This window comes from Vulpes lagopus, chromosome 17, assembly GCF_018345385.1.
Source record: "Vulpes lagopus strain Blue_001 chromosome 17, ASM1834538v1, whole genome shotgun sequence".
NCBI lineage: Eukaryota > Metazoa > Chordata > Mammalia > Carnivora > Canidae > Vulpes > Vulpes lagopus.
Genome location: NC_054840.1, coordinates 36,909,564 through 36,934,859, shown reverse-complemented (window position 1 = coordinate 36,934,859; position 25,296 = coordinate 36,909,564). Strand labels below are relative to the sequence as shown.

General features: G+C 41.5%; 1 protein-coding gene across 2 annotated transcripts in view; it reads right to left on the bottom strand.

The window, feature by feature from the left end:
- The window catches only part of ADCY2 (adenylate cyclase 2), a 387,405-nt gene that overhangs the window by 58,874 nt on the left and 303,235 nt on the right, over positions 1 to 25,296 (bottom strand). For both annotated transcript variants that reach the window (XR_005984284.1, XM_041731928.1), the window contains exons 15-16: positions 17,967 to 18,051; positions 4,680 to 4,817 (exon numbers count right to left, since the gene is read on the bottom strand). Coding sequence is in view for 1 of the 2 variants with exons in the window: in XM_041731928.1 (XP_041587862.1) it covers positions 4,680 to 4,817; positions 17,967 to 18,051 (223 nt within the window). In the remaining variant the exon portion in view is untranslated. The remainder of the gene's footprint in view (positions 1 to 4,679; positions 4,818 to 17,966; positions 18,052 to 25,296) is intronic.

Here is a 25,296-nt window from a genome sequence, read left to right as displayed (position 1 = left end):
TCAATTTCCCTCCTCAGTCTTCTCAAAAGTCATTTAAAAAAAAAAAAAAAAAACAACGACAACTCAGGTCATCTCCTAATTACAGCCAGTCAAATACCCTGGAGTCACTAGCCTCTTGTCCTTCTGTCTTCAGGCTAAGCTGCTTCAGCCTGGTCTACAGCACGCATTTCTGGCATCCTAGTTACCTGGGGGAAGTCCTCTCTGGACCCACTTTCTTATTGTACCACATTGGAAGTAACTGGGAAAATGACCTCTAATACAGCGTACTGCGTATTTTTAGCTTTATCTTCGAATTTTACATTTCCAGGCCAGTTCAAAAGATTTCAGAATTGTGTTTTTCAAATGATATTAAATTGTGAACATTATATTTACTGTTCTGCTAAATGCCTGATGACATCACCGTTTGTCATTTGGTTGGAATTAGAAGTCTGGATGACAACGTCCTAGCTCAGCATGCTCACTCCCTGTCCATACGTCTCATAAAAGTCTCACTATTTATAATATTCTCTGGGAAGTATCTCAGAAGAGAGTGTAAAATGACGGGGAAGTCACGAGATGACATGGGGAAAATGTCAGAAAAAAAAAGGCAGCTTCTCATTGGAGCTTTTCATGCATGATTCTGAAGAGTCAGCTGGGATCTAAAGAGAATCAAACACACGGCTCATCTGCACGTTGGTCCCTCAAAACCTATATCTGGAAAAAACCTGGATACCTGATTGCTTTTCCCCACTTCTTATTGAGTTGTTTGGGGTCCCATGGGGTGAACACCAGGTGTTTAAAAACATTCTGGTAAAATTGCCATGGTTCATTTCAAATAAAACTGACCTGGACATTTTGTCATTTATGTTCATGTGCAGGGAGATTTAAAGGAGGCAGTTCTCTGAACATACTGTTCCTGGGGACTGCCTCTAGGTTGTGAAATTTCAGGGTTTGAAGCAGTACGAGCAACCAGCAAAGCACTGGAGACCCAGGGTGGAAGGGCCATGTGCCAGCCAGTGGCAGAGGGTGACGCTGGGCAGCCCCAGCCCTCACATCACTGCCCACACATCTCTCCTTTCTGAGGCCAAGACAGGGAGGGCCACTGATACTAGGGAAACATCTAGGAGGGCTGCTTGCCTGAGGCTGGAAACCTTTGGGAAGAACCAAGAGGCTCCCCAGCTGGAGAGGGACTGCGCATCAAGGAAGACAAGAATGTGGAAAACATGCTCCATGAAATAAGTCATACCCGAGGACACAAATATTGGGCCATCCCATGTGCACAGAATCTAGACCAGGCACATTCACAGCAGGTAGAGTGGAGGTTATGGGGGTCTGGGGAGCAGGTGTGAGCAGTTAGTGTTTCATAGGTACATAGTTTCTGTTCGGGATGATGACAAAGTTCGGAGAAGAGTTGTGGTGGGTGCCCAGCAGTGGGAATGTCCTCAATGCCACTCAGCTGCATCTTGAAAGATGGTTAAAATGATCAATCTTATGTGATGTGTATTTTACCCCAAGGAAAACTAACACACATTAAAAACCGAAAAAGAAAGGAAAGGAGGAGAAGGAAAGCATTGTTGCTTTATCCCAAAGAGAAGACTTAAAAATCACAAGAGCTTTGCAAGAGGACCTGAGTGAGGGCTACAGCTTTCAAAGGAAACATCTTTAGACAGAAAATTAAATTTTCTTCCCAGGGACTTGAGCAAAGCAGGCAGCTCTCGACCCCCAGCCCACACACAAAAAGAGCTGCTTGTCCTATTAAAGTGTGAGTCAAAGGCCTGGATCAGGCTTGCTGGGCTAATGAGTACTAAGACATAGCAAAACCACAGGTTGGGACCGGGGCTCAGCTAGTCTGGAAGTTGTGTTCCCAAAGGAAGCACTGAACAAATTTTAAGAGCTGGGCTGAATTAAACAGAAACCTCTCCAGGAGGGGGATCTGAAGCAGGGTTAGGAGAAAAGGCACAAGAAATCACGCCGAGAGCACTTAACGGGGTGGTACAGGTAAAGACTGGAGAGCAGCAGTGTCCCAGCGGAAGGGTCCTCTTGCCCGAAGGGGAGTGGGTGACCCTGGAGGCCCACCTCCCCTGCATGGCACCCACAGGTGCTCAGCCTCTGCATGCTGCATCAGCACCACCTGGTGATGTGCATGACCCAGGTGTGGTCACTGCAGCCTGTGGTGTGGCCCATGACTTGGGACACCCTATGTCTGTCCATGCAATCCCAACATGGGGGGTGGGGATCCGAGTAGCGGAAGGGCATTCCACTGCAAACCTTCGGATGCGAGCAAAAACCGCACCTTGGTGATCAAGTGCTTTCCCTTCTGTGATTAATAAGAAATCATAAGAAACCTTTACAATCAGGGGAAATGATTTCCTTTCTCTACCTAGTGTTGCCTTTCATACGGTTTCATGAGGTTTCTCTGAAATAAATACCAAAGGAGTATCTGCATGGAAAAGACCTGCTAATTTCATGGCGCCAGGTATCAATAAAAATGACGGACAGAAAAAAAAAAAGTCACCTGGCTTCCTCCTTGCCCACAGCCTCTGCTGCAGCAGGAGGTGGCTCGGTGCATGAAGCAAAGCCTTGTTTCATTTCTCTCCCGAGGGCCATCCATCATACTTCTAATGTGTGTCCCCCAGATTTCTCTACCTCGGTTGGCAATAAATTCCTTTCTTTGTGAGAAAGGAACACAACACTGGGAGATGTATTTCTGGTCCTGAGGATATATTTCTTCTCCAATGGAAACAGTTAATGTAAAAAAAAGTAAATCTGCACCTAAATACCTAAATGCTCAACATCTCAAACATTTACAGACAGTGATGGGCTAAGTATTAGTTACACTAAATATTCTCTATGAAGTGCCATTAGATCTGTTTCCCACATAGGTTCCATCTTATAGAAAATTAGGTGATGACTCCTGGTTTTACCAGGACAAGGGCACCCTCCTTCCAGGACTCCTCAAGATGGGTTTCTAGGCAGAGTGAAGCAAATGAGGAAGCTATCCAGCTCTGGCTTCCTGTTGGCATCAGTTTCACCTGAATCTCCACATATTTCAGAAGGATCGGCACGCTCTACAGCCTAAGAGCAGGACAGATGCCAAGAAACATCTGGGGTCTGCTTCAGCTAGCCTCTTCACTACTTCTTAAAACAAACATCTGCCCTCAATTGAGTTCCAGATGGCTCATGTCTCCCCTTCCCCACCTCTCCCCCCACTCTCGCAAACTCTTACCCATCTTCTGGAATCCAGCACAGCCAGCCCTGCCCTCCCGCCTTGCCACCACTCCATACATCTCTGTCACTGGCTCCGAGAACTCACCATGAACTCTCAGAGGCAGGTAACAGGCTTTTGGGTACCGAGCATCTAGCAATGTACCAGGCGCACAGTTATGCTCAATGGATCTTTTTATGCCAAATGAAAGCTATTTGGCAAAAACTAAATCTTTATTATTTATTATATATGGTCTACCTCCTTGACTTGATCTTCTGCTTCTGGAAGGCAAGGACTGTACATGATACTCAGTAGTTCCAACAACCAGCAAAACATCCAAAATACAAAGTATCTTCATGGCTTATGGTTGATGGAGATTAATGTCAGAATAATAAGGACGCATCGCAACGTGATATGTGTCTTTAAAATAGACCGGAGCATGGATTAGCTACGTGTCTATTTTAAAGGATATACATGTAATGGTAATTCGATACAGTGAGAGGCCCCTGGTTAAATATTTACAGACCGCCTGGTTCTGTACTAATCATGATAGTGATGGGAGTGAAAGAAACAAAGACCAGACATTGCTGGGGCGCATAGTCTCCAGGCAGGATTCCTGGGGCACACAGGCTCTAACACTCCTACAGCTTCCTCAAGGACTTCCTTCCATGTCTTTCCACTGTAATGTTGTCCTTAGTGTAACTTCCCTCCATAACTGTAAACACCCCCCCCCCCCCAGGATCTATGTTAGCAATTACTGTCCAAACATATGGCCACCGATCTACATCTGAAGAGTCTCAAGACTAAGGTTCTACTGGACAGTAGTAAATAACTTTATCTCAGCAGCAGCTAGCCCTGCAAGGTCGTGGCAGTCTTGCTTCCAAATTCCTGAGAGACTTACGCTCTCCCTAAGCCCCAGCAACTAAAAAGTCTAGAACCAGCTATTCCTTATAATCTCAGGGAAGATCTTTCTGCCCATGGCTCCTGTCCCCATCCTATAATAATAAAGAGACCTTTCTGCACAAAAAATGTTTCAAAATGCTTTCTGGACCATTTGCTCCTGGCCCCACATTAGTGTATTCAAATAGTAGCTCATTTTCCAGAAGTGGAAATGGAGCCTGTGGAAATTTAATAAAATCGCACAGCTGGAAAAGTGGGAGCTAAGGGTTGAGATGGGGCCTTTTAAACTCCAGAGCAGGCCACCTCTCCCACTGCCCTCTCTGTATCTAGATGGTTCTGTTATCTTTGGTGAGTGCCCCTGCTGACATTCAGTGTCTCCTCTATAAGCCAGCAGGTGGGAGGCTGCTGGAAGCCACTGCCCTCTCTTGGCACAAGGCATCCTCTGCCTTCGAGAAGCTGCTGGTGTAGCAGCTGGATGTGGAATTTAATAGGCAGTAACCAGTGTCACCGTGGAGCTATGGCCAACGTTTGAAAATCCCACTGAGTCAGGCAGCGGCAGCTACGAAGGCTGTGCTTGGTGGGAGCCCTGACTCACCATGTTGAACACGGCCATGGTCAGAATGATGGCCGTGGTGAGGACGGTGAGGGAGACCCGCGGCCAGGGCCGGTCGGCGATGATGCCCGACGACTTCAACAGCCACAGGAGAGAGGCGGATGCCTTCTTGCTGCATTGCTGGGAGGAGACAGAAGAGGAAATGCATTGCTGGTTTATGTACTCCCCTGGGTTTCTCTGTGATGTTTAAAACCACCAGAAGCATCAGTATTCTTTGCAGAGCAAATAATAGGCTCTGCTCTCCCGTGGGGGACCCATACCAGGTCACAAACCTTATTAAAATTAGGTTGGCATCACTGTTACAAGTAAAGAATAAATTAATTACACTTCTTTGATAAATGTAGAACAGTTTGCATGTCCTTTTAGATAGACCTGAAATTATGTTTTAAGAAAAAATTCTCTGGTAAAGGAAAAATATGTCAGTTAATTAAACCACTCTGGGGGATGTGTTGGGTCTCAGATCCCAGTGATGATAAAGCAAAAATTCAGCTGATCCAGGCAAAAAACACATCAACAGGTAGCTCGTCCTAAGAATACAAATGGACCAAACAGCAGACTGATGCCCCAAAGACAACACCTCATTGTTCTGAGGCGTGTGTCCTGGGGGTGGCTTTACCTCATCTCACCCACAAGGGGCTTCTTGCCACTTGGGGAGGCTCTTTTTTCCAAATTTTTAATTGTGTTTAACATAATTTTTAAAAACACATCACACATTTTCTCTCCTTTCCCCTATAATCCCTTTCACTATAGGGGAAAGGAGAGAAAATGAGTGGGAAATATCAGAGAGGGGGACAGAACATGAGAGACACCTAACTCTGGGAAACAAACAAGGGGTAGTGGAAGGGGAGGTGGGCGGGGGGTCGGAGTGACTGGATGACAGGCACTGAGGGGGGCACTTGACGGATGAGCACTGGGGGTTATATGTGCCAATCGAACTCCAATTAAAAAAAATATACAAAAAACCCCCACATCACAGAACATTCTCCCTCTTCATTGTTAAGTATGAAGTTCAGTTGTTACCTTCAGTTGTGTTACCTCTATTCACATGGTTGTGTAGTGTATCTGTGACTTCTGGTCTCGCACCACTGGAAAGTCTATACCAATTGAAGAACTCCCCGCCTCCCCTCCCCTTGCCTCTGACAACCACCAATTCGTTCTCTGTCTCTTACTCTGGGTACCTCGTGAATGTGGAGTCACGCAGTATTTGTCTTATTGTGACCAGCTCATCTCACTCAGCATCATCTCCAGATTCATCCATGTTGTCACATGTGACCAGATTTTCACATGAATAATGTGAATTATTCACATGAATAATACTGCATTATGTATAGACCACATTTGATTTAGCCATTCAACCATGGATGGACACTGTGCTGCTTCTGACTTTGGGCCATGGCGAATAACGTGCCAATGCACGTGGGTGCTAGAGAAGCTCTTTGGATCCAAGAAGGGACTGAGGTTTTTGCAGAATGGTGGGCAATGTCCCCTCAGCATTTTCAGTGGGCCAGACTCTGCTCTGTGGGATTTCAGTGGATGAGCTCACCTCATCCTGGGGGCCACCTTTTTGGTGAGGGGCCCCTTTGATATGGACCTATGTCCAGGTGGTGGGGGAACAGAGACGGGGAGAGTTCTAAGGGGTGGATGACAAACTGCCTGTGCTAGGAGTTACTGTACATATTTACAGATGCTCCTAAGAGGACAAGGGTTACATAAGAGTTCTCTAGGGATCTATATTTTAACCTTCATGTCAAAGGGGTGGCCCGATGGCTACATGATTTGAAAAGTTTTAAAAGAAGGCCAACATACTGTACCTTTCTGACTCATATTACTAAGTTAATAAAATGGTAAATCTGGTGTGACATCCATAAATCTCAAATAGCAAAACCTCAACAGCATGAATAAACAGTTTTATTTCTATACCTCTTTCACATTGTCTCTCTGCTTTAATGGAAGCATTGCGGTATGCCAAACACTGATACAGCAATTAAACTAGATTTTTTTTTTAAGATTTTATTTATTTACTTAGAGAGAGTGTGAGTGGGGTTGGGGGGTGGTGCACAGAGGCAAAAGGAGAGAGCAAATCCCGAGGAGACCCCATATTGAGCGCACAGCCGGATGTGGGGCTTGATCCCAGCACCCTGAGATCATGACCTGAGGTGAAATCAAGAGATCCTACAACACAGAATGAGAGGTGGTCAGAACAGTAAGAACCAGCCTGTGGCCCAAGATCAAACCCCTACAGCTGAGAGGCTTTCTGCAGGTTAGCTATCCTCCCTGGCTTCTGCTTCCTCATCTCTTAAGATGGGGTAGTTATACCTGGCTCCTTGGTCTTACAAGAGGTTAAAAGCTACATCAGGCACCGGGGGCAGACCTTACAATCCTTAGCTCTTTCTTGTTACCTTTATGAAGAAAACATCATACTTCTCAGAGACATTTTAGGGACCAAAAGTCTCTCTCTCTCTTTTTTACATTTTATTTACTTATTCATGAGGGGCACACAGAGAGAGGCAGAGACACAGGCAGAGGGAGAAGCAGGCTCCCTGTGGGGAGCCTGATATGGGACTTGATCCCAAGACCTCAGGATCATGCCCTGAGCCAAAGGCAGACGCTCAACCACTGAGCCACCCAGCGCCCCTAAGGACCAAAAATCTCTTTGCTTCATATCAATATGAACAAAAAACCCCTCATTTCCCCTCCTTTTCACTACAGGCAACCTGCCTTCTCTCTTCATTCCTGTCACCAAGTAGAGGCCAGGTGAAGAGAACTGTCATGAAACATGAAAATTGGTAAGCACTGCTGGTGACAAGGACAAGGAAACAGTGGGTGACACAGATGAGCCCCCTGAGCCACGATGCAGGGGTCGGGGGAGACATTCACAGGAGCAGCAGATGCCAACGATGGGGAGCAGAGAAGAGAAGGAGGATTTGATTAAGGAAAAGGAGACCCCTGATTCTACTGCGGCTCTGAATAAAAAGCACCGCCTGGATCCTGATGTGATAATTTGGTTCAGTGTATTCTATTTTGGGTGAAGTATTCAAGTAAAGTCTCTGAGGGAAAAATAAGTTTGTCAAAATTCGCACCATCCTCATGAAAGGTTATAAATAATCCCATCTCATAGAATATTTTGGCATTTATTGAGCCAAAATCAAGAGTTGGATGCTTAAGTGACTGAGCCACCCAGGCGCCCCAGTGTCCTTTTCAAAAATAAAATCTAGAGAAGTAGAGAGAAGTAGGTGTTTCTATTAAGTGAAGTTTAATAACATGAAACACATTTAGAAAAGCTATAAAACTAACGAGAAGTAGCAAATTTTTAGTATTAGAAAAACAAAACTCATCTTAAAATCTTGTCTGAAAAAACATTTAAGTTTATCACATAAATATGCATTTTTGTGTATTTGCCTGAAGGAACATCTAGTTTGGCATTTTAATTCCCCAAGGACTGTCTTTTTGAATGGCAGCAACAAGCTGCAGGAATAATTACTTGTAACATTTAGTGCTACAGAGACTGCCATGTGTACTTTGATTCTTTAATTGTACTTGAATTTCCGGCAGAAAGGCTTCTTTATTTCCATCAATCATATTTTACAAAATCAACATGTTTCTTCCATAAGCCCTGAGTGAACTACATTCCTCAGCCATCCATCCACTGTGTGGCACTCACAGCCTGTCCACATTGTGTTATCTCTGGCCACAAGGAGAGTTGGTTGAGGATGGTGACCATATCATACCCATCTTTGTATTCCCAAAGCAGCACAGTGTTGAGCAAAGAGCAGGGACTCAACAAATACTTGCTCAACATGTTCTTTATCTTAACCATGGAATCAAAGGGAAATTTCCAGCAGCCAGAAACACAGGTGCTCACTGCTAAAGGGACTGAAGATGTGAGGTTGGCCTAGAAGTGTTCTAGAACTGGATGCAAGCTATAACACCTGGAGGGTGGGCTTTTGATGCCCATAGGAGGAAAGAAAATGTTGCCTTGGTCTTGCAAAGGATGGGCAGCTGAGACCAAGATCCCTGAATAAAACCAGAAGCCTCAGGGTGCATATCTCTTTTCAAGTAATTATTTTCATTTACTCTGGGTATTGGTATTGGAATGACTGGATCATATGAGCACTGACTAGGGTAGAGAATTGTTGAATCATTATATAGTACACCCAAAATTAATACAACACTGTATGTTAATTATACTTCAACAACAACAACAACAAAAAAACATAAACAAACAAAATCCCAGAAGCCTCAGGAGACTGTTCCCGCCATGTAGAGTCTAGAAAAGCTCCATGCACTAGTTCAGGGAAGTATCAACAAACTTCCAATGATAAATTCTAATTCTAAATACGAGTGATGGGTTTGAAATGTTATATGCTCCATAATGTGAACCTCAAATTGAGGGGTTATTGAGTCAAAGACCAGAGAAAGTCCTTGGAGTTCCTGCTAGCTGATGGAGGACAAATCCCACTGAACATGACCTCAAAATAAAAAAGAAATTATGAAGTACATAGGACAACAGGCCATAAGAGGAAGAAACAACAGACACAACAGAAGGTAGAATTAGCACCACAGGATCTTCACGTATCATATCAATTTGAAACAGCCTGCAAAATAAGATTAAAATAATCAAAGGTGGATTAGAGTAATAATGAATGAGCATTTAAGAGAAAATATCAGATGTATTTTAAAAACTATCCACAAAGACTCCCAAGGGATGAAAACGAAAATATAGATGCTGAAAAACACAGTAGTTATGCTGAAGAGGGTAGGATGGCTCTGAGGAAATACCTCCTAAAGCAGCACAGAAAGACAGGGATGAAAAACCACTAAAGGAATCTGGAGTCACAGAAAGGATAATAAAAAGAACCAATACACTTGTAACGAAAGTTTGAGGAAAAAGAAAACAGAAAGACCAGGAAAGAGCAAAATACATGGAGCTGCGGAGAAACAGCTTTGTGGACCTGGAGCAAAAAACGAGCTCTGTGGCTAATGAGACATCCTGACTCTCAAACGGGAAATGAAAGTAAAGCTGTACCTCAACACCAGAAATCGCTGGCCCACGACTAAGAGCTAATCTATAAAACAACCAGAGAGAAGATATATTACCTACCAAGAAACAGCAATTAGACTATAGATTTCTCCTTGATATGTTAATATGGAAAATATGGACTAAAGTTTTCACAGTATTAGAAAAATTATCACAAACTCATTCTCAATAAGGAAAGAACAGACCAGTTTTTAAATACAAACGCTGAGTACATGATGCACAGGCTCTCATTGAAAGGATTAAAAAAGAATGAAACAGTCAACGAAACTAAAAGGCAACCTATGGAATGAGAGAAGATATTTGAAAATGACATATCAGATACAGGGCTAGTATCCAAGATCTATAAAGAACTTATCAAACTCAATACCCAAAAAACAATCTAGTCAAGAAGTGGGCAGAAGACATGAACATTTTTCCAAAGAAAACCTATACATGGCCAACAGACACATGAAAAAATGCTCAACATCCCTTGTCATCAGGGAAGTATAAATCAAAACCACAAAGAGATACCACTTTACACCAGTCAGAATGGCTAAAATTAATAAGACAGGAAACAACAGATGTTGGAGAGGATGTGGAGAAAGGGGAACCCTCTTGCACTGCTGGTGGGAATGTGAACTGGTGAAGCCACTCTTGCTCCAGAGGTTTGGAGGTTTGGAGGTTCCTCAAAGAGTTAAAAATATAGAGCTACCCTACGACCCAGCAACTGCACTGCTGGGGATTTACTCCAAATATAAGGATGTAGTGAAATGCCAGGACACCTGCACCCCAATGTTCACAGCAGCAATGTCCACAATAGCCAAACTGTGGAAGGAGCCACAATGTCCTTTGACAGATCAATGGATAGAGAAGATGTGGTCTAGATATACGATGGAATATTACTCAGCCATCAGAAAGGATGCATACCTACCATTTACATTGACATGGATGGAACTAAAGGGTATTATGCCGAGTGAAATAGTCAATCAGAGAAACACAATTATCATATGGTTTCACTCATACATGGAATATAGGAAATAGTGCAAGGGACCATAAGGGAAATAGGGAAAACTGAATGGGAAGAAATCAGAGAGGGAGACAAACCATGAGAGACTCTTAACTCTGGGAAACAAACTGAGGGTAACAGGAGGGGACATGGGGGGGGATGGGGTAACTGAGTGATGGGCATTAAGGAGGGCACATGATGTGATAAGCACTGGATGTTATACTATATGTTGGCAAATTGAATTTAAATAAAGAAAAAAATTTAAAACAAAGGGTTAGAAAAGGAACAATCCTTTGGGAATGTGGAGATGGAGTCCTGGAGGAAGGAATGATATATTCAGGAAGAAAAGTGAGAAATGGATAAACAAAAATGATGACAACAATGAAAACAATGAATAACAAGAGCAGTTTAAATTTAGAAAAATTTAACCCAAACTCTTTATCTTTCTGTGCTGTTTTATAGGCTATTTACCCAGCTCTCATCTTACCTTCTTCAGCATAATGACAGATCAAGAATCTGATCATCTTATTCCATCTTTCATACTCAGGAATGGAATGGAAGATGGAACAAGAACATCAGATTTGGAGTACAGTATTCTTCAACAATAAGATGGAGCCATTGATGAGCTCTGTCAGTTTTGTGTACATTACACATTTTAAGTTAATCAGTCAAAAGAAAATACTAGGATGCATAACTTCCAAGTCACTATAGGGAATAAAAGAGAACAAATAAATTCCATGGATCCAAGGGGACACAGAAGAGGAGGAAAAATATATAGAAGCAATGGAAAAAAAAAAAAAAAAAAAAAAAAAAAAAAAAAAAAAAAAAAAAAAAGAAGCAATGGAGATACATGCTGGAATAAAAAAGAAAAAGCAAAATAAGACTGTCATAGTAATTATAATGCACGTAAGCGTGTTATACTTGACAAGTATACTTGACAGAGACTGTTAGATCAGAGGAAATAACTTGCAACTGGATTTTTTTAAACCAGAGACACACCTAAAACCCACATACTGACAAGGAAAAGTCAAATACAAAGAAGGAAAAAAAGAAGTCTGCGAAAGTACGAAACACAAAAAGCTTCAGAATAATACTGATATTGGAGAAAATAGACTTCAAGGGAAGAAACTCCTGTAGGGTAGAGAGCTTTTCTATCAGCCAGTGTGTGACCTACACACTATGTCCTTCTACAGGACAGACTTCATCCCTGCCGGGAACAGGGTCACTGGGCTGGCATCACATAATCTCTGCTACACACAACAGGGGGCAAACACTGAGAAGTCTCTTCTGATGCGTGCTAGCATTTTCATTTGCTGTATCTGGCATCCCTGTTCTAAGAGACACTTTTGGGGGTGGTTTTCTTTGTGGTATTTTGGTTAGAGTCACTCTTGTATTTGTTCCAGAGATGTTCATCCACTCAGGTAGTCTGGTATTCAATCTGGCCATAATTCTGTACTTATTATTACTCATATTATAATGACAAGCATTATTACTTTTATTGCCCCCTGTAATGAAAACGTAAACTTATTCTCCATTTTAGTTCCTACTTAGATGAACTAGAGTGCTTTGGTCATCAAGTAAAATAATATATTTTCTTATTTGAAGGATTCTCATATATGTGAAGACATTTTGCAAAGTATTATTATGAAAGGTGCTTTCTTACTAGAATATTTTAGAGTCTAAATCCACTTGTAAATTAACTTTCCCCTCCCCATCTTACCAAATGTCCTTTTTTTTTTTTAAGATTTTATTTATTTATTCATGAGAGACATACAGAGAGAGGCAGAGACACAGGCAGAGGGAAAAGCAGGCTCCCTGCAGGGAGCCTGATGTGGGACTTGATCCCAGGATCCCGGGATCACACCCTGAGCCAAAGGCAGATGCTCAACCGCTTAGCCACCCAGGCGTCCCTTATCAAATTTCTTTTAAAATGAAGCTGTACTTTCCCCAGAATCCAGTTTTAAATAAATTGGGCCAAAAGTTGAATAATGTCTATCAAAACTAGACCAGAGGGAAATACAAATGTGGCTCTCTGTGAGGTGGTCTTGACTTACCTCTGTGATTTTGACCAGTGGATACTTAGCCGTCACTGCAAGGCAACATCCATGCCAGGTATGCCCACGACCATGAATGTGGTCACCTGCTGGTGACTCTCCACACACAGACTGGCACCTTCCAATTAGTCATAAGAGTCCTGGGGATTGATTCCAACCTCCTTGCTATACACTACAGGGCCAGATGTGTACCATCTGTGAGCACCCATTTCACTAACTGCAAAGGGCATTTCCTCCAAGGGCTCTCATGAGATGAGCCACAATACATAAAAGGCCTAGCAGAGCAAATCATTTTTGATATAATACAGTTATTTGTAAACTGAGATGAGATTAGACGCAGAGCTATTTGTGGGGATCCTGCCTGTCACAGGACCTTTGCACGGATTCTGAAGGTTCTTACCCAAGAAAGGGAAACCTTTGCTGGTCTTACAGCACTCAAACTGGTGGTCCTGCTCCAAAGTCTTCACTTCCACCATCAAGAAATCAGATTACAAGTCCTTCTTTATCATGGAGGATCTTTATCACGATCATTCTTTATCATGGAGGAAAACTTTTCCTCTAAGTGACTGGAGTGGAAATTTGCTGAAGCACGTGGTACCTCCAGAGTTTGGCATCTCTCGTCCACAAAATGTGGGGCTGGACAAGGTTATTTCTGGGTTCCCTGTCTGCTCTCAAGTTTTACAAATCTGAAATGCTAACCGGCATCTGCTGTAGACGCAAGTACCTCATGAAGGCGCTGACACGGCGGTGCCTGTGGAGATCTGACAAGTGGGGACCCAGGAGAGGCCAGGGTGCCAGTGGCCAGGAGCCCGGCAGTGCTGGCAGCAGGGGTTGGTGGCTGGGGCTGAATTCAGAGCCACACGCTAAGAAAAAGTCAACCCGGGTGAGAATGAGGGCAAGACATTTTCTGCACAGCAGTGCCAAGAGGCTGCCTTTGGGTGCAACCCAACGTTCCTTCAAGCTTAAGGAGATTAAATATTTATCTTGTATTTCAAGTGCTGGAAGTACTACAATGAACACAACAGGGCTGAAGCGAACTCGCTGGTGATCTTTCCATCTAAAGGATCACAAAAAATAATATACGATGAGAAACCCGCCAGCAGGTATGAGGGAAGTTGGTGACAAAGATGGGCTCTGCCAAATTGGTTTGGGAAGGCCGGGAGGTTATTTCCAACTGAGAAGACAACTCAAAGCACATCAGAATCAAAGAATCGAAGCATGGGTGAGAAGGCATTTCACTGTGGCAAGAAGATGGTCACCCACTCACCAGTGCTTCACACATCCATCTACCTGCAGAACCTGTGCCCACGCCAGGCCACCTGGAGAAGGGAAGATCCCTGTGGCACTCGGGGACGCCTAACTAGCCGGGTGGTGGTGCTGGGGAGGCCGCGGAGGGGCTGTGTGGAGCTGGATGAGCGCACACAGTGGAGGGGAGCCTCACCGAGATGCCTTTAGTCCAGTAGTGCTTCCTTCGTGCATGCTTATTTTATTTTATTTTATTTATTTATTCATTCATGATAGACATAGAGAGAGAGAGAGAGAGAGAGAGAGAGGCAGAGACACAGGCAAAGGGAGAAGCAGACTCCATGCCAGGACCCTGATGCGGGACTCGATCCTGGGCCTCCAGGACCATGCCCTGGGCCAAAGGCAGGCTCCGAACCGCTGAGCCACCCGGGAATCCCCGGATTTGTTTGTTTGTTTTTTAAAGATTTTATTTACTTATTCATGAGAGACACAGAGAGAGGCAGAGACACAGGCAGAGGGAGAAGCAGGCTCCCTGCAGGAAGCCCAATGCAGGACCCAATCCCAGGACCCTGGGATCCTGACCTGAGCTAAAGGCAGACGCTCAACCACTGAGCCACCCAGGTGCCCCCACGCATGCTATTACATGCATTCCTGTGGGCAGCATTCTGCTGGATTCACTGGGAGACAAAAGTCAGTGTGGGAAACAATTCTTATCTCTGAAAAAAACTACTCTATGTAGGGGAAACAACAGTCACACTCACCAGAAAAATAAAAAAAAAAAAGAGGGGGAGTCAACTAAGTTGTTACATAATCAAGTGCTAAATTATATGGCACAGATCCTAAGTCCCACAGCACTCACAGAAGCGCCCACTGCAGGGGCTGGTGGGCTTCTGAGAAAGGTTCTAGAAGGCAAGCAGTTGCAGGACCCACCCACAGAGTGAAGTAGGCAACAGGCGGCAGAGGTAGTGCTGGGGAGCCACTAGTGCAGTGAGGGCGGGAGCGAGGGGCAGAGAGGGGTGCGCTCTGGGCTTCTCGTAATAGGAACAGTGGTAACAAGTAAGTTCCCAGACTTTTTTTTATCAGACTGAACAAGTATCTGTCTGATTTTTCTATCAAAAGGAAAACAAAACAAAACAAAAAAACAACCCTGCATTTCATGATCACTCTTATTTTTTGCCCATCTTAACGTGTCTCTACTTTTTTTTTATCAAACCCCGCTGTACCAAATGTCCAGGTAGTAGCAGATCCTTTTTGTGCAACACAATGGGACAAAAGTCAAGCTCTTGAAAAGAAAATCTTAGAGTTATCTTTTCTCTCTCTCTCTCTTTTTAAAGATTTTATTTATTTATTCATGAGAGGTACAGGGAGAGGCAGAGACACAGGCAGAGGGAGAAGCAGGCTCTTTGCGGGGAGCCAGAGATGTGGTACTCGATCCTGGGACTTCAGGATCATGCCCTGGACAAAGGCAGACGCTCAACCACTGAGCCACCCAGGGATCCCAGGGTTACGTTTTCTCAACCTCCTTTATCAAAGAATGTTACTTGAATTCTTCCTGCAGGGAGTTTAGTACCAGCAAGATTACCACAGTGTTGCCTCTGGCATTTACGTTAACATATGGTAATGGAAGGATATGAAGGATATCAATGTTTCAGGGATATTAAGTACTCTTTCATAAACTCAGTATTTAATCCAAAGAGAAATGCAAAACATGGTAACACTTCATATAATTGGTAGGGTTTCAAGAGGTCAGGGAATGAGCAGTTAGGATGTCAGGATTCTTCTCCATGACCGCTAGGATTATCTGTGACACATGTTCACTTTTGACTGAATTTGGAGGACAGAATAGAAAGCACATTGAAAGCCTTTTTAGACTGGTTGTGCCTTCATTTGTTGGATATTGATGGTTAGAAAAAAGTCCTTACAGAATTGTTTACACAGTACAAAGAACCTCTTATAGGAATGAGAAGAGTTCCTTTTTGAATTTTACCAGAGTTACCTCTCGACCAAGGATTACAGCTGGCCACTGGTGGGGATGGAGGGAGCCTCATTCACTGATCCTACCAATTCAAGTTCAGAAAGAAAGCTGTCCTTAAGGACACCTGGGTGGCTCAATGGTTGAGCATCTACCTGTGGCTCAGGGTGTGATACCGGAATCCCCGGGACTGAGTCCGGCATTGGGTTCCCCGCAGGGAGCCTGCTTCTCCCTCTGCCTGTGTCTCTGCCTCTCTCTCTGTGTCTCTCATGAATAAATAAATAAAATATTTAAAAAAAGAAAGAAAGACGTCCTCAAGCCTAGTCTTCCTGACCACTTTGGCAAAATCCAGGCTTCTTTTGAGGGGGAGGCAGGCACCAATTCATTCCCAGCACTGAAATTTGTGCTTTGAGACAACACAGAGTTACAGACTCCCTTGCATCTGGTGTGTGGGTGTCAGGGTCTTAGGAAGCCCCTGGAAAGGGGAAGAAGCAGGCATCGTGGGTGTGGGATCCTGACGGCCCGGAAGCACCAGAGGATGGGCCTGGGAGAGACGAGGAGCCCTGGCAGGTTGGTGGGATTCTATCCAGGCTGAGAGGAGAGATATTACATAAGACAAAAGCATTCTCTCAAAGGCAGCAAAGTTGCTCTGGAGATTCTCTTTCCAGCGCCCACTTCTCTGTTTCTTTTCGATAGCAATTTAGTGGAAAGAAAAAGTCAGCTTGAAACCTTAAAAATATACTGTTTCCCCCACCCTGAAGACTGGATTCCTCGGAACAGAAAATGAGAAATGGGGCCCGTTAGACACAATGGTAGAAGCTGCCGTCAGCTGAACAGGACTTGGGTTTCCAGTGGGACCCCACAAAGGATAGCTCCTTTTCTGAAAACCTGAGAAGGGGGCTGCAGAAGCTTTCTGAGGGCCAGGAAAACAGAGTGGAGCCCATGTGTTTTTCCACCTAAGGAACATGTGAACATGGAAAACCAGACTTCTTTGTATATTAAGTATTTTAGAAATTTGACACTGATTCCCAAGGGGCAATATTTATACCCTATAGTTTTTCAGGGGATTTTTAAGAAACCTGAGATGCCGTGTGTGCATTCCAGGAAATCTGAAACCACAGTGCCAGTTTTGGAAGAGTTTCCAGTCCAATTTGAAACGTCTAAATTATGATATAGCAAACAAACCCCACATTAATTTGCAAAGGTACACAGCAGAGATGGTATAGAGCATCCGTTGTTGAGAGGCAGAGACATACACTGAAATCTTAATGTTTTTTGGCAAAAAGATTTCAACCCATCAGACTAGTCTGTACCTGATGCTTGAGAGCTGGCTCAGGGTGACCTCTCTTGTTTCCACACATCTCCAGTGAACAAGATAAAGCACTGACTATCTTTTTGGACTTCCATCTCATTGTTGGCTTCCTTATGATGTTCTCATGGAGTTACTTGCTTTGACTCAAGAATACTTAGATTTGATTCTTACATCCTGAACTAGCACTTGAACCATAACAGCTTGCAGTGATTGGTTTAAATTAAAACACTCACCAAATGTATTTTTACATTTGCTATTTTCATATGTTCCAAAATTTTGTCTTGAGAGTGGATATAAAAGACATATTGGTTTAAATTTCAATTCCCTTGTATGTGAAAAGCCTCCTATTATACTAGTGCTTACTGCTATAAATACTCTGAAAAGTCAGAGAGGATACAACGTGATGACAGAAATAAATAAACACGAATATAGGTTTATGGTGTGACATACAACACTTGAAATAATCTTCAAACTAGTGTCTTAGCTGTGCACAATCCGCCTCAGTTGATATTCTGGGCTGCTGACATGAAGGGTGCATGTTGCTTTACCGGGACCTGTAGCTCTTAAAAGGGTAAATCAACAAGCTCCCCTGTATCCAGCAAAAAAACAGTTTTCACTCAAAGAGCACAGTTTTCAAGTAAGTTCCGAATTTGAAGTACCTACCAAAAGCTGTCCAGCAAAGCAGATGAAAAGGATAAAGGCGAGCAGGAGAAATGCAGCTCCAAAGGAGATCCCCAGAATCGATGTTCTATCCGGAAACAAAAAGGAACAGGTTAGTGTGGGGGTAGTTTCCATTATCCTGGAAAGCCATCAGTAATACTTTGAGCTTAATTAGGACTTAATTTAATGAGGACTTCTTTCCTCATTCAGTTTTTGAGAAATGAAAATGGAGCTAAAACCAACAATACGTTCATAGAACAATGTGTCCACGACTGTGTCTGGTCAACTTGCTGGTTCCCCAAAATTGCCCTACAAGTACCAGGTCATTGTGAAAGCAAAATAATCTTTTTCTGACTCTCCTATGCAACTAGCACTTCGATGCCTGCACATGGCCCCTTCCCTGCCACTGATGTCCTGGCAGCTGCTGCCCTTGAAGACCTCCTGGCCCTTCCTTACATCTGCTCACTTAGGGAGACACTAAGTCCTTACCCTCCCCAGTACAATCCAGCCAGATTCACCTTCTCTCAGCAATCATGCAGCTAAATGTTTACTGAGGTTCCCTAAAGATTTCAGGGACCATTCTTACCCCAAGCTGATGAACATGCAAACTTCTTCCTATGATCACGTGAAAAATTAAGTTACAATTCTCCTACTGACAGGTTGAAGGTAGATAAGAGCATTTATAAGAATTGTATGGCTCTTTGAGACATCCTTTTTTATTTTTATTTTTTAAATATTTATTTATTTATTTATTTATTTATTTATTTATTTATTTATTTGAGAGAGAGTGAGAATATGAATATGAATCCCAAGCAGATTCCCCACTGAGCACAGAGCCCAATGCAGGGCTCGATCTCACGTCCCTGATACCATGACCCGAGCCGAAATCGAGAAGTGGATGCCTAACCAACGGAACCACTCAGGTGTCTAGAGACATCCTTTAAATCATTAAAAAGTTCAAAGCCTCTTTAAAACCTCATTTAATCCAAGAATAGAAGTGTTCAGGGGTATTAAAAGAGCCAAACCACAATGAATAATCAAAGCTGAAATTCAAATGAGACATCTAAGGAGACATCAGGTGGTGTCTCAGACTGCAAGAGACCCTCCAGTCAATGAGTTTGGCCAGAGATACTGAGGAGACAGAAGGACTGGTACAGAGAACAGAGCATCAACACTCTGAATATCGATGCACAGAAGGCTCAGAAGCAATTCAGAAATGCGTGTGCACAGCTGTGAGCCTACAGGGAAGGAAACAAAGCAGATAACCAGTGAACAGAGCAACCCCCCCACCCCCATTGCCATCATGATGGGAAGGCTCCACTCAGCTCACACTCTCAAATACCTCCTCTATTAGGAACACTCAACAAAAGTTTGACTTCAAACCAAAACCTGAGCCTGACTCGATGACGCCCTGGGCACTGAGCTGTCTCCTAAGGTGATGCACAGTGATTTCAAATACCTGGCCAGATAATGACATCTGTTCACATTTTTTTGAGTAACAGTTAAGTCTGTAATAGAAGGATGTATATACACCAAATATATCTAGTCCCATACAAGGCTGTAATGACAGAGACAAGTAAGATGTACTTGTTTTGAGCTGCTTACAGCGCAGGAGGGGTACGCACCCTATGTCCTTACATGCCCCCCTCCACCCCTCCAAGAATATCTTGCTTTCAGACAGCACTCCAGTCCTCAGCCCATCCTTGGTCAGAAGCCACCAGTCTCGCGTCTCCCCAACACATTATCTGGGAGCCTCCTGCTTAGCCAGGCAGTGTGGTGGGAGGGGAGTGTGAAACAGCACCTCAGAAGAATGGAGGCCCCTTGGCACTCCTGTGACTGAAGAGGGACACAGTAACTCATCTGCTGAATTTGGGTTTGCCATCTTTCACATCCATCTTTACAGGAGAGGCTCCAATGGGCTTTCTTTGATTCTGTGCTGACCTGGTTCCTTTCTGATTTCAAGGTAATGTCAGCTTCATAAGGCTGAGTTCAGAAACATTACATCTTTTTCTTTGGTCAGAAACTGTTTAAATAACACATAAATGATCTCTTCTAGAAGGTTTGGTAAACGTCAGCTGATGATAGTGATGGTGATAATGTTGGTGATGATGGTGACGGGTGATGGTGATGACATTAATGGTGTGACCATGATGGTGATCATGATGATGATCCTGGTGATGACATGATGATACAAGATGGTGATGATAAGAAGATAGATTATTTACTTTCTGCCAAGTACTGTTCTAAAGGCTTTACATGTATAAACCACTAAATCATCATAAAAGTCATGGATAGTAGTTACTATCATTACCTCGTTTTACCAAGGAGAAACAGTGGCCCAGAGAAGCTGATATAATTGTCTAAGTCATATCTCTATTAGGTGGTGTGGTCAGGACTTACGCCCTTTCAGTTGTATTCCTGACCCAGATTCTGTTTTTTGGAGTAGACAAGTCACATTTCTACCTTGTTTACTGTCTCTATTCCTTCAGTCAATCTTGATAATTTTCCTAGAAAACTGTTTCATTTAGATTTTCAGATGTAAAATATTCTACATAATATTCTTTTTTAATTTCAAAAGTCTCCATTTTTGAAGCATAATTTTCTTGATTTTAATGTTCTTTTTCCTTTTCTCTCTGTATCAGACTTTTGAAGCTGTTCATGTTTGTTGATCTTCACAGTGAATGAGCTTTTGGTTTATTATTAAGGTCTATGCTTTCTGATAGTTTTCTATATAATTAGTTTCTGATTTAAATTTTAACAATTGCTTCCTCCTTCTTTACACAAACTTATATTACTTTTTCCTTGACAGCTATTTATTGCCAATCTTTTGCATTTTCTAATAAATGCATTTAAGGGCATAAATGTTCCTATAACTACTGCTTTAGCCAAATCCTATAGCTTTTTTTTTTTTTTTTAATCCTATAGCTTTTGATTTGTAGTTACTTACTGTCGTTCTTCTCCAAAAAGCCTCTAATTTCAATTTCCATTTCCTTTTAATAGAAAAGTTATTCAGAAGTCTAATTTATAAATTCCACAAGGAGATTATTTTGGTCTGTCCCTGCTATTTCTAATTTCATTAGATTTTATCAGAGAGTGCGGTTTCTATTATTTCTACTTTGACAATTTACTTTTCTTCTAGGGTGTGATGAACACAATCTACTTCTATTATAGCTTATAGATTTCTAAAAATGTTATGTATTTCCTTTCACTGGTAACAAAGCATATTCCCTAAATATGTCTATTGTGAGAGCCGGATGAGTTAGTCAAGTTCCCGGTGGGCTGACTTAATGGTTCAATTTGGTCTGTCAATTTTAGAATGCATTATTATTTCCGGTGAGGCTTGTGGGTTTGTCAATATATCTGAACAATCTAATAGTTTCTCTTTATTTATTTCAAAGAGATGCTGGAGTAACCGAAGAATTATGACTATTAAGTTTTCTTGGTGACTGTACCATTGTTACAAGGCTTTCTTTTTCTTGTGCTGAATATCTTCCACTTGATTCCATGTCGTCAGAAAATTTTATTCCCACAGCTTTCTTTTTCCTGTAAGCTGTTTCCCAGAATAGCTGTTTTCCATCCTTTATTTTCAACCTTTCTTGTCTTTTAATTTTGGAAATCTCCTTGTCTTTTAATTTTGGAAATCTCCTGTACCTAATACAGAGGTGGCCTTTGGTTTTAGCCTCAATCTTTGAGCCTCTTTTCATGGATAGGACATTTTTATCCACTCACAATTATGCAATTTGGCAATATTTGACCAAATCCTTCCTTTTTATTTTCTTAAAATTCTCCATAGAATTCACAAAGAAATCACCACAATAGGAGGTTTTCTTTGTAAGAAGGTTTAAAAAAACAAATCTAATAAATTCAATAAACACCCATTAAAATTTTCTATCTCATTACAAGTCCACTTGGGTAGGGTTGTTTTCAAAGAATTTACCCATTTTATGTAAATTGTAAATCTTTTTGGTCTGGAGTAATTTTTAATATTCCATATTTATCCCAGCAATGTCTACAGTGAATCCTCTTTTATTCCTCATGTCATTAGACTGGGTGCTCTGTGATTATTATCTCTTTCTTGATCAATCTTGCTAGTAGTGGTTTAGGAATTTTTAAACTTTTTCTTTTTTTCTTTTTTTTGGGGGGGGGGATTTTTTAACTTTTTCAGAGAACCTGCTTGTGTTTTATTAATTTTCTGTATTGTTTTCTATTTTATAGATGTATTCCATCTTTAGTATTTATTCCCATATACTTGATTTGCTCATCTTTTTCTGGCTTCCTAAGTCAAAACTTAGACAAGTTTTAACCCTTTCTTCTTTTCTAATATAAGCATCCTAAAGCTACAAATTTCTCTCTAAATTAGTGCTTTAAGCTACTAATTTAAGCTATTCCACACCTTTGGGTAGGTTATATTTTGATGTCTAAGATATTTTCTAATTTCTCTCATGATTTTTTGGCTCAGAGTTATTCAAAGGTATATATAGTCTAATACTGAAATATCTGGGGATACTTTAGATATTTTGTTCTTCCTCATTTCTATTTTGATTGTGGTATGGTTCAGTATCACAGTGTAAGATTTTTTTTTTATCTTTTCAAATTTATTTCAATCTTTTCAAATTTGTCAAGATGCTTTTATGGCCTGGCATATATTTTGGCCATGTTCCACGTGCAGTTTAAAATCACATGTATTTTACAGCTGGGTTCATGTTCTGGGAATGTCAGTTTCAAGAAGTAAATAATCTTTCTCATATTTGCTATATACTTATTTATATGGTAAGGTTTGTAAAAGGGATATTAAAAGTCTAATTATGACTACAGATTTATCAAACTCTTTGATTTTAACATTTTTTCCTTTTATGTATGTCATAGCTGTTTTAAGCATTCTGCACATTTCATAATTCTATGCTTTCTGATGATCTGCCCTTTCATTATTCAATGTCTGTGTCTCTATTAATACTCCTTTCCCTCATCTCTACTTTGCTATTACTACATGTGCAGTAGCCTTCTCATGTTGTTTAGATTATACATATTTTCTATCCTTCAAGTTCCATCCCAAATGTCTTTTGTATTTAAAATGCATCCCTTGGGGGTGCCTGGGTGGCTCAGTCAGTTAAGCATCTGCCTTCAGCTCAGGTCATGATCCCAGGGTCCTGGTGCGTGGGGGGCAGGGGGCGCATTTGGTCCCTGCTCAGTGGGGAGCCTGCTTCTCCCTCTCCCTCTTCCTTGGACTTGTGCTCTCTCTCTCGGAAATAAATAAAATCTCAAAAAAAAAAAATAAAATGCATCCCTTGTGCTGTTGATAATGCAGCTATAAACATCATAGTGCATGTGTCAATGCATAGTGCATGTGTCAAAAATCAATATTTTTGTGTCCTTTGGGTAAATAGTAGTGCAATTGCTGGGTCATAGGGTTATTCTATTTTTAACTTTTTGAGGAACTTCCATACTGTGTTCCAGAGTGGCTACACTCATTTGCATTCCCACCAACAGTGTAAGATAGTTATGAAAAGAGCCCAAATGTCCATCAACTGATGGATGAACAAAGAAAATATGGTGTGTGTGTGATATATATATATATATATATATATATATTCACACACACACAGTGGAATATTACTCAGCCATCAGAAAAATGAAATCTTGCCATTTGCAACAACTTGGATGGAACTAGAGAGTATTATGCTAAGTGAAATAAATCAGTCAGAGAAAGAAAAATACCATATGATTTCACTCATATGTGGAGTTTAAGAAACAAAAAAGATGAACATAGGGGAAGGAAGGAAAAATAAAACAAGATACAAACAGAAAGGGAGGCAAAGCATAAGAGCCTCTTATCTATAGCAAACAAACTGAGGGTTGCTGGAGGGGTGGCGAGTGGGGAGATGGGGTACCTGGGTAATGAGCATTAAGGAGGGCATATGATGTGCTTGATGAGCACTGGGTGTTATATGCAACTGATGAATCACTAAATTCTACCCCTGAAACTAATACTACACTATATCTTAACTAAATTGAATTTAAATACTAAAAAAAGTAAGCAATGACAAACTATCAGACATGACTCAGGAAGAAACAGAAAATCTGAATAGACCTATAAAAGAGATTGAATCAGAAATTGAAATAAAACCCAAACCAAAAATTACTTGCAAAGAGAAGCTCACACACAAATGGCTTCACTGGTGAATTCTACAAAACAGGTAAAGAAGAATTTCTACTACTTTTTCACAAACTCTTCCAGAAAATGAAAAGGATAGAATAGTTCCTAACTGATTATATAAGGCCAGTATCACCCTCATACCAACACCAGACAAAGATATCACAAGAAAATAAAACTGAGACGAACATCTCCTATAAATATAGATATAAGAACCTTGACAAAGTATTAGGAAACCAAATCTAGTCACATATATAAAAGATTATATAATATGACAAAGTGGGACCTATCTGAGAAATGCAAGGTTGGTTTAATATCTGAAAATCAACTAATGTATAATACACTACATTAATAAAAAGAAACCCACCTGATCATCTCAATAGCTGTAGAATCTGACACCCTTTTATTATAAAGGCACTCAACAAACTAAGATTAAAAGGGGATTTCCTTGATCCTAATAAAGGCACATATGAAAAAAATCCACAGGTCACATTATATTTCATGATAAAATATTGAGTGTTTTCCTCCTGAGATCATGAACAAGAATGTACACGTGTCGTGGCTACTTCTATTGAAATTATGCTGCAGTTATTAGTCAGGGAAATTAGGCAAGAAGTTGCAATAAAAGGCATCACATTGGAAAGGAAGACAAAATTATCTGTATTGGTAGCTGATATGATTGGGTATATAGAATATTATGTCACAACCTGAGATTCAGACCATGAGTGGCTCAAACCTGTGGCTGTCCAGTGCTCAAGTTCATAGTACACTGGCATTCAAATGGATGTACCTCTTATCCCAGGGAACAAGAAATATCATGAGGTAAAGTAATGGTTGGCCAAAAGCTCTTAATTATAACCATTTATCCTTCCTGCTCTATCAAAACTATGCTCTGGCTCATTAAGCATACCAAGATGTTTGTGTAACACAATCAATTTTAATTAACATTCTAGTTGCAAAGCTGTTTCTTTTTAATGCACAAGCATAATTGATTTATATGCTCACTGAAGAGCAAACTTGACTCTTCCCTGTCACGAGGCGAGAAGAATTACACTTTTTAGTGATAATTTTTGACATTGGCACTTTAATCAAGTGTACAGTTAAACAGTGTATGGAAAAGGCTGATTTTGGACAAGGTCTTTTCTCCTTTCTGTGTTTTTCCCCTGGTCAATGTATTGCTTA